Source organism: Myxocyprinus asiaticus, chromosome 37, assembly GCF_019703515.2.
Source record: "Myxocyprinus asiaticus isolate MX2 ecotype Aquarium Trade chromosome 37, UBuf_Myxa_2, whole genome shotgun sequence".
Taxonomy (NCBI): domain Eukaryota; kingdom Metazoa; phylum Chordata; class Actinopteri; order Cypriniformes; family Catostomidae; genus Myxocyprinus; species Myxocyprinus asiaticus.
This window is the reverse complement of record NC_059380.1, coordinates 9,118,323-9,136,438: the sequence shown is the minus strand read 5'-3', so window position 1 is coordinate 9,136,438 and position 18,116 is coordinate 9,118,323. Positions and strand designations below refer to the sequence as shown.

General features: G+C 37.9%; 1 protein-coding gene across 17 annotated transcripts in view; it reads left to right on the top strand.

The window, feature by feature from the left end:
• The window catches only part of LOC127427947 (neurofascin-like), a 114,508-nt gene that overhangs the window by 68,198 nt on the left and 28,194 nt on the right, over positions 1–18,116 (top strand). For 11 of the 17 annotated variants that reach the window (XM_051675899.1, XM_051675905.1, XM_051675901.1 and 8 more), the window contains 16 exons: positions 3,800–3,911; positions 4,038–4,222; positions 4,314–4,445; positions 4,743–4,886; positions 4,973–5,084; positions 5,179–5,345; positions 8,051–8,198; positions 8,759–8,889; positions 9,283–9,324; positions 9,473–9,574; positions 9,668–9,865; positions 15,423–15,493; positions 15,587–15,809; positions 16,960–17,075; positions 17,173–17,383; positions 17,540–17,659. In XM_051675899.1, coding sequence (XP_051531859.1) covers positions 3,800–3,911; positions 4,038–4,222; positions 4,314–4,445; positions 4,743–4,886; positions 4,973–5,084; positions 5,179–5,345; positions 8,051–8,198; positions 8,759–8,889; positions 9,283–9,324; positions 9,473–9,574; positions 9,668–9,865; positions 15,423–15,493; positions 15,587–15,809; positions 16,960–17,075; positions 17,173–17,383; positions 17,540–17,659 — 2,214 coding nt within the window. The remainder of the gene's footprint in view (positions 1–3,799; positions 3,912–4,037; positions 4,223–4,313; positions 4,446–4,742; positions 4,887–4,972; positions 5,085–5,178; positions 5,346–8,050; positions 8,199–8,758; positions 8,890–9,282; positions 9,325–9,472; positions 9,575–9,667; positions 9,866–15,422; positions 15,494–15,586; positions 15,810–16,959; positions 17,076–17,172; positions 17,384–17,539; positions 17,660–18,116) is intronic. The other 6 variants (XM_051675914.1, XM_051675911.1, XM_051675904.1 and 3 more) reach the window with 1 other exon arrangement.

Below are 18,116 nucleotides of genomic sequence, written 5' to 3'. Positions count from 1 at the left end.
GAGGAAATGCATTAACTGTGTGTTGGATATATAATACACAAGCACAGATGTTGGCCTAACATAGTATTTATAGACAGTAGAACTTATCACTCAGTGCTTCGGTTGCCTATTGTTTTGGGGCCAGCCAAGAAATATGTCCTATTGCAAATTTTTATCATAGTTTGATCATTAGGTAAAAACACATTTCAGCCCTGGTTGTGTTCTGAAGGACCAATATTAAAATTTTCTTTGGTAATTGCTTTAAATATCCTAATCACCTAGCTTGTTAGAGATATGATAATGAAAGTAACGAGATTAGGCTTGAGGTAAGAGATTACCTCTCTGTGTTCATTAATATTTCAGCAATTGTAATCCATTGATAACCATATGCAAATCCTTATATATATTCAAGCATGTGACTTAAGGGTGGTAGTGCACACATGAAGAAAATGGGTGATTTTCACAAAGCCTGTCAAGAAGATGTCCAGGTCATATTTAAATCCAAACCAATACAAAATTATATTTTGCATAAAGAAAAGCTAGCTGTTTTTTACTTTCTTTTTGTCTTTTAAGAGGACCATGAATATTTTGTTGTTGTTGTTGCATTTTTTATATTATATTCATGACAATTAGGTGATTCTCAATAAACCAGTCAAAAATCTGAAATTATATTTTGCACAAAGATAATGAAGCCTGCATTTAGGACCATTAAGAATTTTTGCGTTGTCACATTGTTTTCAGGACACTTTTTACCCAAACCCCCAGTTCTCATTAGCATAATGCGTCCGTACCTTTTAATTATACTATTCCCATTGTTTTCAATTATGAGACTCTTCAAAGCAACAGTTTTTTTTTTTTTTTTTTGCTGTATTACAATAAAAAGATGCTGTTGTACAATTATTTTTTATTTATTGATTTATTAAAATCAAGCAAATTGAAAAGGCAATACTTTGCAATTTCAATATTATGTCCTTTTTTATGTTGTGGTAACAAGAGTATCATAATGACCATCTGTTTCCGCATTGCGGTAATGAGAATTGGAGGGTAAAATGTGTATAACTGTCATAGAAATAATATCACAATGTAAAAAATCGTAATGTATTTTGTATTTTCTTTATCATTTTTATGTAAAAGCACTTTGATGAATTGCTGTTGTGTATGAAATGGGCTATATAAACTTGCCTTAATGACCCGAAATATATATACAGTACTGTGGAAAAGTATTTGCCCCCTTCCTGATTTCTTCTGTTTTTGTGTATTTTTCAAACTAAATTGTTTTAGATCTTCAAACGAGATATTACATAAAACAAAGGCAAACGGAGTAAACACAAAATACAGTTTTCAAATATAAATATATATATATATATATATATATATATTATTAAAGCAAAAAAAAAAAAAGTTATCCAACACCTGTATGAAAAACTAACTGCCCCCTTAAACTTAATTGATGGTTGTGCCACCTTTAGCAGCAACAACTGCAACCAAACGCATCCGATAACTGGAGATCAATCTTTCACAACGCTGTGTTGGAATTTTGGCCCACTCTTCTGTGCAGAACTGCTTTAGTTCAGCCACATTGGAGGGTTTGAGCATGAACTGCCCATTTAAGGTCCTGCCACAGCATCTCAATTGGGTTCAAGACAGGTGGAATTACTCCTATGCTTTAGATCATTGTCTTGCTGCATAATCCAGTTGCGCTTGAACTTCATCTCTCGAACTAATGACCAGATGTTCTCCTTTAGGATTTTCTGGTAGAGAGCAGAATTCATGTTTCCCTCAATTATTGCAAGTCTCCCTGACCCTGAAGCAGCAAAGCATACCCACACCATCACACTACCACCACCATGCTTGACCGTAGGTATGACGTTCTTTTTGTGGAACTCTGTGTTTGATTTACGCAAGATGGAACAGGACCCCTGTCTTCCAAACAGTTCCTCTTTCGACACATCAGTCCACAGAACATTCTCCCAAAAGCTTTGAGGATCATCAAGGTGTGTTTTGGCAAAATTCAGAGGAGCCTTAATGTTCTTCTGGATTAGCCTGTGGTTTTCGCCTTGCCACTCTTCCATGGATGGCATTTTTGCCCAGTGTCTTTCTGATAATGGAATCATGAACAGTGACCTTTATTGATACGCGAGAGGCCTGCAGTTCCTTGGATGTTGTCCTTGGCTTTTTTGTAACCCTTCCCAGACTGATGTATTTCAATCACCTTTTCCTCCTCCTCCTCCTCCTCCTCCTCCTCCTCCTCCTCCTCCTCCTCATCATCATCATCATCATCATCATTATTATTATTATTATTATTATTTCTGGATTTTCTTTCAACCATGGCATAGTGTGCTACTGGGTGAGACCTTTTAGCCAACTTCATGCTGCTGAAAAAGTTCTATTTAGGTGTTGATTTGATTGAACAGGGCTGGCAGTAATCAGGCCTGGGTGTGTCTAGTCCAGCTGAACCCCATTATGAATGCAGTTTCATAGATTTGGGGATTTAGTAACTAAGGGCAAATACTTTTTCACACAGGCCCAGTTGGTATTGGAAATTTTTTTTGCTTCAATAAATAACACTATCACTTAAAAATGTGTGTTTACTCAGATTGCCTTTGTTTTATGTTAGATGTAGTTTTAATTTTTGAAACAATTAAGTATTACATATACACAAAAACAGAAGAAATCAGGATGGGGGCAAATACTTTTCCACAGCACTGTATATATATATATATATATATATATATATATATATATATATATATATATAATAGAATATATATATATATATATATATATATATATATATATATATATATATATATATATATATATATAATGTAATAAAAATGTTATTTGTTTCATTAATTGAATTAAATACAGTAACGTACAGCTAATACTACCATGATGTATCAATTCTTTACATTTAAAAAATGAAAGTGAAACTTCATAAATTAAAATAATAGATCCTTTAACACGAAAATAATTTCCCAGGCTGGCTTCATTAGATTCACCTAATGTAAATATCCATCTAAGACAGTATAGTCAGGACCAGGGTCCTCTGACAGACACAAGCTTTGTAGGGATGTACTGGATCCTCACAGAAATGTAGTTCCATAGGCTCCATCAGGGCATTGTGATGTCCCAATGACAGGGAACTGGCACCACTGTCACCACAGACACACGTGACACTGGTGTGGAACATGTGTTTCTGGCAGCTCCATGGTCTAATCTCCCAGACGTGGTCCTCCCACTTAATGTCACTAACAAAGGCTGTTGTCACTCCCTCTATATGAACACTGCTCGCAATTCTAATAGCTGCAGGCAGATCTAATCTCACCGCTAGATATACATTACAATAGGGACTAATACTGCCATGCTCATCAAGTCTTCCTCAGGGTGTCTTCACATAACAAGAGGTTTATGTCCACAACTAACCATCTGTCTGTTGTCACAGTTGTGTGATTCTTCTTTTATGCTTATGTTATGTGTATGAATTTCAAATGATTTTACAGAAATAATGATGGAGTCTGTTTTTTTAGCTGTTATTTGTTTGAAATTACTTACTGTACATGTCCAGACCTCTTTTGTAAGAAATGTATCTCTTTTGCTGGAAATGCAACATTTGGTTTAATTTGCTTGCCTTTACAATGAAAGTAATTCTAGAAAGAAGTCATATTTCCTGTATTTGCCATTTGTTATTTATTGTCTTCAAACAATAAATAACATATTGTGATTCAGAAAGTGTTTGTAATAATTGTATATAATAGTTTCTAATTCAAAGGATGTCTTTCTCAGTGCATGTTACCAAGTATCTCCTTTCTTTTCACAGCACGTAATGTGCCAGAAACCCAGCCTAGCTTTCTGTCTCCAAAGGGGTCGTCCAGCTCCAAGATGGTCCTCAGAGGAGAACAGCTTCTTCTGGAGTGTATAGCAGCTGGAGTGTGAGTGTCTACAAAAACATAACATACTTTAGTATCAGTATGCGGTTACATGTTATGAGCTGATTTAATCAAATCATAAACCACATTAAAACTTGGCTTTCTTTTCTTTTTCATCTACTCATATAGCCCAACCCCTACCATTAATTGGTTTAAAAGAGGAGGAGACCTGCCATTACAAAAAGTCAAGCTTGAGAATTTTAATAAAACATTACACATCCACAATGTGTCCGAAGAAGACTCTGGTGGCTACACCTGCATGGCCAGCAACAAGATTGGCAGTATTCACCACTCAGTTGAAGTTCAGGTCAAAGGTGAGCCAGAGAGGCGATTGATGTGTATTGATGATGAGATTGGTACTATATTTTGGTCTTACTTTTGCTTCTTGCTTATTTCTGTGTACAGCTGCTCCTTATTGGCTAGATAAGCCCACCAATCTGGTGCTTGCCCCTGATGAGAGTGGACGATTAGTGTGCCGTGCCAATGGGAACCCTAAACCAACTATTCAATGGCTGGTGAATGGGGAACCAATAGAGAGTGAGTCAATGGTTTCCTTTCTTGTTGCATGGTAAACGGGTGTTACAGTGTGCTACAGCAGAAGTCAAGCTTTAAAATATCACAGTATGCCACAGTATTTTTTAAACGGTAGTATTGTAATGGAGCAAATGTTTGGCGAAAAACAGTAAGTTTAGACACTACATTCATCCCATGCATCCAACAATGCATCCAAACAACACAATGTCATAATACTTTAGCTGCTATCGTACTGTAAGACATTATTAAGGTATAAATATAAAACTGTATTGCATTCTTTAATATTTTGTTTAACTTTAGGTTCACTGCCAAACCCAAACCAGAAAGTGCTTGGTGACACCATCCTGTTCAATTCGGTGCAGATTGGCAGTAGCTCTGTCTACCAGTGCAACGCCTCCAACGAGCATGGTTACCTACTGGCCAATGCATTCGTCAACATCCTGGGTAGGAAATAATTTAATCAATCGAGTCATTCTGAATTCAGTGTGTTCAGACACAGTTTGTGAAATGTTGTTGTTGCATCTTCATAGACATGGCTCCACGGATACTAGGGCCAAAGAACCAGCTGATCAAAGTCATTGAAAACAACAGGACCTTCCTTGACTGCCCTTTCTTTGGTTCACCAATCCCTTCACTGCGCTGGTGAGCTTGACTTTGATTCATTGACTTTGATACCGGCAAACAGAGATTAGATAAGAGAATTTCGTTTAATTCATTTATGCATGTGTATGCTCAGGTTTAAGAATGGCCTAGGCAGTGGTCTGGATGGTGGTCAGTACAAGTTGTACCACAATGGTACTTTGGAGATCAAACAAGCTCGGCCAGAAGACCAGGGCACCTACACCTGCGTCGCTAGCAACATCCTGGGCCAGATGGAGAATCAGGTGCGCCTGGAGGTCAAAGGTACGACTTGCAGTTTAATATTAAACAGGTCTTAAAGGGATAGTTCACCCAAAAATGAAAATTCTCTCATTATTTACTCACCCTCATGATATCCCAGGTGTGTATGACTTTCTTTCTTCACCAGAACACATTTTAAGAAAAATAGAAACTATCTTAGCTCAGTAGGTCCTTAAATTGCAAGTGAATGGAGATTTCTCATTTGAAGCTCCAAAAATCACAGACAGTTAGCATAAAAGTCATCCATACGACACCAGAGGTTAAATTAATGCGAAAAAGATAAATATTTAAGTACTTCTTTTAACTCTAAATCATGCTTCCAGTCAGTAGCGGTATGCACGTGTGACGTAATCGCATTGGCATTTGAAACACGCAAGAACTGAGGCACGTACGTCACAGCCGGAAGAGCAGCTCTGTTTAAAAATGAGAAGGAGGAACGCTATACAGTAGCTTGGTTGGTTTTGGTTTAGATCTGTATTTATCTATTTGGTTACTCACAATGGTGCGTTTGTGTGCTTATCCTGGATGTTTCAACTGAGTGGAGAACATGAGATTACATCGGTATAATGGCAACGTGAATACGACACACGAGAGACCGCTTGGACTCCACCCTCTCGTGAAACTTACCCTCATGTTGGATTATAGGTAAAAAGGACCTAAATATTGATATTTTTTCGCACCTGAAGCGTATCGCTTTAGAAGATGTTAATTTAACTGCTGGAGTCGTATCGTTGACGTTTATGCTGACTATCTGTTCTTTTTGGAGCTTCAAAAGAGAAATCTCCATTCACTTGCATTTTAAGGACCTACTGAGATAAGACATTTTTCTATTTTTCTTCAAATGTTTTCTGGTGAAGAAAGAAAGTCATATACACCTGGGATATCATGAGGGTGAGTAAATAATGAGAGATTTTTTTTTATTTTTGGGTGAACTATCCCTTTAATTATTCATTTGTACATTCACATATCCATCTGCATCTTTTGAATACATAAAACCAAACACTAAATATTCATTTTCCAATACCTTGCTATCTTCATTTGAACAACAAATTTTGTGCTATGCGACTAAAAATGTCTGTAAATGTTTAGATTTGACACACCAGTGATTGATAGTATACAGCAGCGCTGAGATCCTTCCACTGCATGCTGAGAGTAAAAATTTGGTTTGACACGTTCTGTGTAATGTGTACCCAAAGACAAGGTCTACGCATTCCATTTGTCATTGAATAATGACTCTTTTAATACCCTTTCTGTTCTGTACAGTCAGTTGTTGATCAAAAACAACAAAAACAGAAACATTTAATCCTAATCACACATAGCACAGATGCAGTAAAGAAACCATGACTCCTCTTGTTAATGTGTGCTCAAGCAAAAAAACACTTCTTGATGCTCACTGAACTGACGGTATTCTTAAAGAGACAGTACCATTTTAGTATTTCTTTAGGGATAGCGCCATGACGATACAATTTAATCTTCTGCTTCATTTGCGCTTTGGGTATATGCAGTGTTAGGGAGTAACGGAATACAAGTAACGGGAATACGTATTTAAAATACAAAATATAAGTAACTGTATTTCACTACAGTTACAATTTAAATCATTGGTAATTAGAATACAGTTACATTCAAAAAATATTTTGATTACTGAAGAGATTACTTTGCATTTTATTGTCATTTGTTTCATTTAATATTTAATTCTTTCAGATGGAAAACATTTATACATATAAATTATGCAATCCAAAGTGCATTTGAACAGCGGTGAAACACTTTCTTATAATGTGTTACATTCATACGAGCAGACAGAGAAGTAAGTTTGAAGTAAGTTTGGAGCAGAAGAAATAGAAATAAACTTTATGTAAATTGTCAGCTTTACGCTAAGCTAAAATGCTATTTTACATGCACATGTTACCAGGCACGATCATAATTTTATCAAGAAAATTCACGTTAGATCATAATATTTTTTTTTTTTCTAGTAAGACCTTTGATATCAGGGCAAAAATCATATTTTTGATAATAATTTTTGTATTGTTTTCCTGTAAAAATATCTAAAAATCCTTAAAACAAGATCAAATTGATTTATCTTGTTTTAGAAACAACACTGCATAAGATATTTAAGTTTTTCAGAGAATGTATTTTTAACATGTGTATTTTATCTTACTGTACTGGCAGAGTTTTTATAGCCAAAACAAGTGAAAAAATCTACCAGTGCTGAAGAAGTAATCCAAAGTATTTAGATAACATTACTGACCTTGAGTAATCTAACGAAATACGTTACAAATGTACACAGCATGTATTCTGTAATCTGTAGTGGAATACATTTGAAAGGTAACCCTCCCAACCCTGTGTATATACAATACAGTATCTGCAATTTCAAGACATATTTATTGGTGGTATACATGTAACATTATTATTTATTTATTTTTCAATGTTCAATATTTTAATCACGTACCAAATAAGAAGGCCCCCCTCTATAATTAACAGCAGTAGCTGAGAGACCATTTCTTTCATATGTAAGCAAAATGGACATTATACTGTAACTGAAATATACCCAAATGAATCAAAATTGAATCAGAATGGAATCAAGAGCTTGTGAATCTGAATCTAATAAAATCAGGAAATCTGTATCTAATGTATACCCAGCCCTTTTATATTAGTGTGAACCTGTGAATGCCCTCATATTTGATATGTATTTGTGTTGTGCTTCTTTTCAGAGCCCACAAGAATAGTGCAGGTCCCGGAGCATGTCACAGGACCCAGAGGAAGCACGGTTCGCTTTGACTGTCGAGTTAAAAATGATCCATCGCTCCCTGCTACAGTCACATGGCTGAAAGATGACGAGCCTCTAACCTTCAGCTGGATGTAATACAACATAACTCTATCCTTAATTTAACAATAATTAACTCAAACAGCATAATTCTGCACTGTTTTCAAATTTACAAGGATAAATTCTTACCCTGGCCACATTTGGCAATCACTTCACTTTAAGTTCGATGAGTGGTTGACTCTGGGTCGCGATGGGACAAAGGTGCCTAAGGTTGTTCCTGGCAGGCTACTCAGCCTTACAGGCTCCATATGGTTAGAATTAGGGATGGGGGCGGGGACTGGGCATCTGGAAATCCAGGCATCTTTGCACAATGGGCCTAGTTGGTTGCAGTTGGTTTTAGGGGGAAAGACATTCTCATTCTAGTGAGCATTTTACTGGAAAAATGTGGATACACCTGTGAACGAGTGCAATATGAGTCATAAATATTTGTTATGTCTTTTTTCCCGGAAATGAAAGACTGTATATTTTAAAAGCCAATGTTTTTGTCAACTTTTAGGAGTACATTAGAATACAGATGACCTCAAAGTTAAAATACATGGAGTAATAGCTGAAAATGTATATTAAAATCTGCATGTCTGATGTCTTGATGTTTTAGTGGCCGGTTGAAAAAGGATGATCAAACCTTGACTATTCACAATATAAATCCAGACGATGGGGGAACCTACACATGCACTTGGAAAACAGAAATAGATGAAGACTCTGCTTCAGCTCAGCTTACAGTTATAGGTACACACACATACATACACTTACTATACACTCTGATAAACATTTGACAATGTTTTCCATTCCATGTTGTTAATGACTAGTAACTGACTCACTTCATAATAGTTACTAAATGGATATGGACATGTGGGTCAGTAACATGTGACATATCCGACGTGTATTTAACTGCCCTAAACTATTTTTTAAAATTTTTTGCAACTTGTAGTTCTGTCCCTTTTACTTTTCAAATTAACACTTCAACACTTTCTGTTATGAAAATATAGGATCCTAAATAGTTTGCTTAAAGATTACTACTGATGCATGGCTCCCCCTTTAGCGTTAGTGTTTGTTTTATATTATATTTATTTACTAATAACCCTATCCCTTGACCTCTGACCTTTGACCTTTACCTCATAGAGGATGACATCTCGTCTGCCTCAAATCGTAGTGCCTCTGCAGGTAACATTTCTAGGACAGTTATTCCTAAAATCCAATCAAAACATCTAACAATCAATCTTTTTTTATTGTGATTGTTTACTTCTGAAATGAAGAACAGCTAGTGCTTGTTTAAGTTAACATGGCTGATTAGCTTATTATCCTTCTACAGGTCAACCCGACCCCCCTCAGGATCTTGAGCTTTCTGACCCGTCAGCTCGCAGTGTCAGACTCACCTGGGTGCCTGGGAATGAAAACAACAGCCCTGTTACACGTAAGACCAATAACACAAACTGATACTTGACCTCATTCAAACACCCACTTTTAATAGGTAATTCACCCACTCTGTCTCCCTACATTACTGCAGATTTCCTAGTACAATTTGAAGAGGACAGGTGGGAGCCGGGGAAGTGGCAGAACCTGTCTACACATGATGGCAACCTAAACTCAGTTAACCTGCAGCTGTCACCCTTTGTTAACTACCAGTTCAGAGTCATTGCAATCAATGCTGTGGGCCAGAGTCAACCCAGCCACCCCTCTGCACGCTATCAGACCAGTGGAGCTTGTAAGTAATCATTTATATAGAATGCACAACCAGGGTTATTTTCGTAAACTAAAACTGAAACTAAGATGAAAACTACTGATCAAAAAACATTTTCGTAAACTGAAATAAAATAAATATTTCAAAGTAAATGAAAAACTAAAACTAAATTAAATTAACAACAGTTATTGAAACCCTAACTGAAATAAAATAATAATCATCAAAAATAAATAACCGTTTTCGTAATCAACAAGCTCTCATCACATGGCAGAAAAATCTGACCTGTGTGCCTGTTTAGGGGAATACCTGCAGATGGCGTGCAGCCTAATGCACATGAGGTTAGCTGAGCCTGATAGTATTGATAGAATGATAGATGAAGACAACTCAGACATGATTAGGAAACGACAGAGCCCTTTGTGGGACTATTTCGAGTTTTATTCTGAAACTGGAAAAGGCAAATGTATTGTCACATTCAATCATACGATTTGAGGTGTTGAAATTAAGGGGAAAAGTCCCACAAACCTGAAAGTACATTCGCAAACCAATCATCGCGGGGAGTACAAATCATTCATGGCGAAATATTCGGAAAGGAAGAGTACCATCAATAATGAAGTCGTCGAAGCTAGTAGATCTCAACTTGGGAAGCACCATACTCTGACCTTGTGTTTCCAAAGATCTGAGGTTTGGGTGGAAAGTTCATATGGATATAAGAAACGCGACACGGTTGCTGTTAATTTGGGGTGAGCACGCAGCTGACCAGTGTGTTGCGCGAGGCGATAACGATGCGGGGGTGTTCCGCGACGGGCTTTTTGGTGCCCCCATAAGGTAAGATGGTGCCCCCCTAGGGGTTTGGTGCCCTACGTAGACTGTGTCATCAGCGGCGGTACTGTACTGGCATGTCCACTAGACTGTGTGATTTGGTAGTGTTCAAAAATTTTAATGCTGCTCTTTACCGCAAGTTCATCACTCCCAGCGCTGCATGGATAAATTCACTGATTGCATTAAAAATGCAAACCGCAACTCAGCATGTGAAAGAAATACTGAGAGAGATGCGCAAAGTGACTATATGTGTAGATGGATGGAGTAAAAAGGCTTGACTGCTTCATTTTTATGTATTGTGTAAGTTTGCCAAGCTTAAATTAAAATGTCTTGCTTTGGTCTACACACTGGGAGTGTTCTGTTAACTCTGCTAAACTATATCACTAAAAATTAAACAGAAACTAAACTATATAAAAACGAAATAGAAATTTGTTCACAAAATAAAAATTAAACTAAAACTAACAAAATCATAAATGAAACTAACTAAAACTAAACAGACATTTATATCAAATCTGAAAACGATATTAAAATAAAAACTAATTCGAAATTGCAAAACTATAATAACCATGTGCACAACATTAAGCTCCAATAAGAGGGTATTAGAGATTTTACATTAAATACAGTATACTGTATATAAAAATACTATCATTCAATACTGAAAATTCGTTTTTTAAAATTCATTTTTTAGGGGTTTTTTAAGTAAAAATGACTTAAATTTAATATTAATTTGGTGTGATTAAATGTATATAAAAAATAATGTGTTAAAAAAAATTATGCAATTAATCATTAAAATGGAACGTTATTATAAGGATTTTTTTACTGTCATCAAAGCAATTCAAGTTTGAAGTACCACCTATATGTTTTTACGAGTCCCACTCAGAAGGGGGCAGTAAGCACAACTCCAGCTGAACAGCCAACATACAGCTGTACAGGCAACAAACCACACTTACTGACAGCAGACAGCGCAAAATGAGGACACATTCTGCCATCTTGAGAGTTTTTCCATGTTTCAATCACGTTTAACTTGACACCACGTCCTAAAACACTGTGTTTATGACGCTATGCATCTCAAGTGAGACGCCCCAAAAAATGTCTGTCTGACACATATGTACACAGACCTTAGAAAATACTTTAAAATAAGTCTACCTCGGACAGACTGACAAATTCAATAGCAAAATGGATTGCTGTGGACAGTAGGCCAATTGATAGGTTTATGTTCAACGATTGATCATCATTATGGCTGTGTGCTGGTCAAACTCCGTCGCGCAGATTTCGAACAGCGCTGCCAAGTATTCACTTAGCGAATCTCCGCTCTCTTCCTAACAAAATGGACAAACTACCTCTCCTCACCCGCACAAACAAGGATTTTTCAACCTCTGCTGCCTTGTGCTTCACAGAAACCTGGCTGAGTGAAGCCATTCCAGACAGCATGTTACATCTGCCGGGCTTCCAGCTGTTCAGAGTGGATTGCATCACGGAGTTAACGGGGAAAACGAGAGGTGGTGGAACATGCTTTTACATCAATGAAAGTTGGTCTACAGATGTAACAATGTTAAAGAGGATGTGCTGTCCTAATTTGGAAGCGCTCTTTATTAACTGTAAGCCTTTCTACTCGCCGCGGGAGTTTTCCTCGTTTATTCTGGTGAGTGTGTATATCGCGCCAAACGCGTGTTTGAATGCCGTGCTGCAACAGCTGGCTGATCAAATCACAGACATGGAACAACAATACCCGGACTCAGTTATTATTATTCTTGGGGATTTTAACAAAGCAAATCTCACACATGAACTGCCCAAATACAAACAGCACATCACATGCCCCACCAGAGACAGGAACATACTGGATCATTGTTACACAACAATAAAGGATGCATATCGCTCTGTCCCTAGACGAGCTTTGGGACTCTCTGATCACTGTCTGGTTCATCTTCTTCCAACCTACAGACAGAAATAAAAATCAACCAAGCCAGTAATAAGGACTATAAAGAGATGGACCAATGAAGCAGAGTGGGAACTACAAGGCTGCTTCGATTGCACGGATTGGAGTGTTTTTGAGGCTGCAGCCACAGACCTGGATGAGCTCACAGATACTGTTACATAATATATCAGTTTCTGTGAGGATATGTGCATTCCTACTAGGACTTATTTAAAGTTCAACAACGACAAACCGTGGTTTACAGCAGAGCTCAGGCAGCTTCGTCAGGCCAAAGAGGATGCTTACAGATGTGGGGATAAAGTCTTGTACAATCAGGCCAGGAACACACTGAGCAGGGAAATCAGAGTGGCTAAAAGAAGATACTCTGAGAAGCTGAAAAACAAGTTTTCAGCTAACGACCCTGCACCAGTGTGGAGTGGCATGAAACAACTCACAAATTACAGGACTCCTACCCCCAACCCTGTAGGGAACCAACAACTGGCTGACGACCTGAATGTGTTCTACTGCAGATTTGAAAGGCCCAATTTCACACCCCACACCCACTCTGACCTTCAGTTCACACAAACACCAACACATCCTGCAACCCACATTCCCCCCCCCCCCCCCCCCACTACTCAACCTGCACTTAAGATCTGTGAAGATGATGTGAGCCGCGTATTTCGGAAACAAAAGACGAGGAAGGCTTCAGGCCCAGATGGCGTCTCACCAGCGTGTCTTTGATTCTGTGCTAACCAGCTGGCCCCCATCTTCACATAGATCTTCAGTAGATCACTGGAGCAGTGTGAAGTCCCATGCTGCTTTAAACGCTCAATTATTATTCCTGTCCCAAAGAAACCAAAAATCACAGGACTTAATGACTACAGACCTGTCGCCCTGATGTCTCTGGTCATGAAATCACTTGAGAGACTGGTGTTGGCCCACCTGAAGAACCTCACTGGACCCTTTCTAGATCCCCTTCAATTTGCTTATCAAGCAAACAGGTCTGTGTATGATGCAGTCAACATAAGATTGCATCATATTTGCAACATCTGGACAGACCAGGGACATATGCAAGGATCCTTTTTGTGGACTTCAGTTCAGCTTTCAACACCATCATCCCAGCTATACTCCAGAATAAATTACACCAACTCTCTGTTCCCATGTCTATCTGTCAGTGGATTACCAGCATTCTGACGGACAGGCAGCAGCTTGTGAGACAGAGGAAACTCACTTCTAGCATCTGTACAATCAGCACTGGTGCCCCCCAGGGATGTGTGCTCTCCCCACTACTCTTCTCCCTCTACACCAATGACTGCATCGCCAAGGACCCCTCTGTCAAGCTCCTGAGGTTTGCAGATGACACCACTGTCATCGGCCTCATCCGAGATGATGATGAGTCTGCATACAGAAGGGAGGTTGAACAGCTGGCTGTCTGGTGCAGTCAAAACATCCTTGAGCTGAACATGCTCAAAATGGTGCAGATCATTGTGGACTTTAGGAGAAACACCCCAACACTGACCCCCCTCACCATTCTAAACAGCACTGTGGCAGCATTCAGGTTCCTGGGCTCTACCATTTCACAGGACCTGAAGTGGGAGACCCACATTGACTCCACTGTGAAAAAGGCCCAGCAGAGGTAGTACTTCCTTCACCAGCTGAGGAAATTCAACCTGCCACAGGCACTGCTGATACAGTTTTACTCAGCAGTCATTGAGTCTGTCCTCTGCACTTCAATAAATGTCTGGTTTGGTTCAGCAACGAAATCAGACATCAGAAGACTACAAAGGACAGTTCGGACTGCTGAGAGGATTATTGGTTGCCCCCTACCCCCCTTCAAGAACTATACACTTCCAGAGTGAGGAAAAAGGCTGGAAAAATCACTCTGGACCCCACTCACCCTGCCCACTACCTTTTTGAACTGTTGCCTTCTGGCCGACACTTCAGAGCTCTGAGCACCAGAACCATCAGGCACAGGAACAGTTTTTTTCCCTCAGGCTATCCATCTCATGAACAGTTCAATTGCCCCATTGAGCAATAACTATGTGCAATACACAGTTTAGTCTTTTTTATATTTATCCAACACATCCAACCTCTTCTGCCATTTCATTCCTCTGAAAAAAAAAAAAAAACATTTGCACTGTATATTACAAATTTGCATTTGCACTGTACATAACAGATTTGTATTTGCACTATACATAACAGATTGTATTAGATTTGCACTACCCATGTGTATGTGTGTATGTATGTATGTGTGTGTCTGTACGTATGTGTATAATTAGTTTTATTTTTTATTTTTAATTATTATCTATGTCTTGCTGCTGTTTTTGTATTGCTTTTGTATTGTTGTACACTGGAAGCTCCTGTCACCAAGACAAATTCCTTGTATGTGTAAGCATACTTGGCAATAAAGCTGATTCCGATTCTGATATGGAAATAAACAATACTATATTGTTATATTGTACTTGTAAATGCTGCACGTCTCCCACAATGATGTATGTATTTTAATTATCTGAATTATCACAAGCCTATTTGTTATATATGTATTTTTATAATCATTTTAATATAATTGTTTATCATTTTGAAATCATATTGAATAATTTTAATTTTGAGGCCTTTTTCTGCAAATATTGATATGCGATTAATTCAAATAATTAATCGGCATATAATGTAATTATTTCGATTAAAAATTGTAAGCATTATTTTACCCAAATATTTGTTTGTGCTGTGAAATTTGATGCATATATGAGTAATGTGACATTAGCTTAGCAATAGAAAAGTGAGGGAGATCACTAGGTTTTGGAACAGAGCTATAGTTGTTAAAATTTACTAACCTGTGATGCTGTATTTCAGCTCCTGATGTTGTCCCAAGTGGTCTAAAGGGCTGGGGAAGTAAGAAAAACAATATGGAAATCACATGGCAGGTAAAAAAAAAAAAATAAAAAATAGACATGTTGTAAAACCTTGAAAAAGTAGAGAGATGTGACTCTAAGCTGATGAATCTGAATGCTACACAGGCCCTGCAGAACACAGAAAGGAATGGGCCAAACCTGCAATATGTGCTCTTCTGGAGAAAGCAAGACACTGGGGATGAGTGGAACAACATAACCACACCCAGAGTGAAGCATGTTGTCCATAAAACAGACACCTATGTCCCTTTTGAGATCAAAATACAAGCCATCAATGACTTTGGACATGGTCCGGAGTCAAACATAGTCATTGGTTATTCTGGGGAAGACAGTAAGTAAACATTTTGGCTCTGTGGAATACTTGATTGTGACTGGTCAGTTGTAGCACTCTGCTGTCAAATATTTTTATATAATGACCGTTAAAGTGTATAATAGACCGCTGTCACAGACAACCTATTTCCTACATGGTTGTGCTAGTTTCATTCATTGTCTCTCATTGCAGTCTCTCTAAGGCTGTCGATTTAACAAGATAATTCAGAGCGATTAATTATATAAAAAATAATGTGTTAAAAGAATCTGCATTTAATCACAACTACGCAATTAAAAAAACTTTTTACCACCATGTTTTTGCAAGTTTCAGTCAGCAGAAGGCAGTAAGCGCAGCTGTAGCGTCAACGGGCAGCTGTACAGACAGCAAACTGACATCTGGTCAAAGACAGCTGGATGAAGCGACGTGCAGGGGTCCCTGGTGTTTTTTAAAGTTTCCAACTTCATTTAACTTGACACACTGTCCTAAAAATTCAGCATTTATGACTAGAGATGCCTAACACCAGTGAAACACAACACAATCACTTTGAGGTGCTCCAAAAATGTGTAGGCTACAGATAAATGCAAGAACGTGTCCTGTGAGAACATCTCTTAAATCTACCTCGGACAGATTGATAAACTCAGTTGCAAAACAGATTGCTGTGGACTGTAGGCCAGTGATAGGCTTATGTTCAATGACATTAAAATAAACCAAATTTAAAGTTTTGACTTTTAAATTCACGTTTTGTATTGTCTTATCAAAGCTTTACTCATCTGCCACAATAATGTAATGTCTTTGAATTATTAATCTGATTTATTAGTCTTTATTTGACTGCTTTTTCCAGTAAATATGAATAAATGTGAATAATTAAATGAATTAATCACCATATCTTGTAATTATATTTTGATTTCAAAAATGAAATTGATTGACAGACATAATTTTGACAAAAATCTATATTTCATGTCCTCATATTTAAGTTCACCATTATCAAAAAATATCACAAGACCTCTCTGCCTCATGTTGTGATCCTAAATCACCCTGTCAGGTTTATTTTGGGTTTATTTCCGAATGATTGTACATTTTTGTCTTACATTAACCACGCATTTTTCATCGAAGTTATGCAGTTACTCTTTACTGTTTTTATTTACACCGATACTATTTGTTTCATTCTCAGAACCGTCCGCTGCACCAACAGAACTTAAGGTGTCAAAGATCAACAGCACCAAAGTAAATATTCACTGGACCGCTGTTGACCCCAGAACTGTGAACGGAGAGTTTAGGGAGTACAAGGTGAGTTCTGTTGAAAGGCAACACTGACAACATTTACAAGAAATTGTTTTTGATCTGATAACAAAACTAACTAGCAAGTCTTTCATCAAAATTTCAGTTGTACTACTGGCGGGAAGCAAGCCTGATAAAGGGACTGAAAGTGAATAAGACAAAGCTGCATAAAGGTTTTTTCACAACGGCAGACCATCCATCTGGTATCCTGACTGAACTCTCTCCATATAGCAAATACAAAATGTACATGGTGGTGGCTAATAGAGAATATGAGGGACCACAAAGCAACACTGTGGAGTTCCACACCAAGGAGGGAGGTAGGAGTCACCATACTCTGTGTGCATCACATTGTACAGTTTTCACTGCTTCAGTGACTTTTGGAGTATTTTATTACTGTTATTTAAACTTCTATCTATGATTAGATATCTACTATATGAAACAAAGTATGAATAGCTTTCAAAATCTCTTCATAGAACCAGGGGCTCCAAAGTACTTCAAGATTCAGAGACACGCAGATGTGGTTCACCTGAAGTGGGACAAGCCTCTCGAGCCAAATGGTATCCTAACTGGATACACACTCCAGTACCACACAGGTGAGTACACCTTACACCAAAGGAAACTTCAGACACGCGCATAAAAAGTGTGCTGAAAAAGTAATTTGACACACTTAAAGGAATAGTTCACCCAAAAATGAAAATTCTCTCATCTACTCTCTTCTGCAGAACACAAACAAAGATTTTTAGAAGAATATCTCAGCTCTGTAAGTCCATACAATGCAAGTGAATGGTGACCAGAACTTTAAAGCTCCAAAAAGAACATAAAAGCAGTATTAAAGAAATCCAAATGACTCCAGTGGTTAAATCTATGTCTTCTGAAGTTATCTTAAAGGTTTTAGGTAAGAGCAGATCGAAATGTGACCCCATTTTGCCATTGAAATCTCTAGGCAAGATCATAATTTCAAGCTTGATTATACTTCCTAGTGCTTGACGCATGCGCATAGCACTAGATGGCGCTAGGAAGTGTAATCGAGCTTGAAAATATGATCGTCAG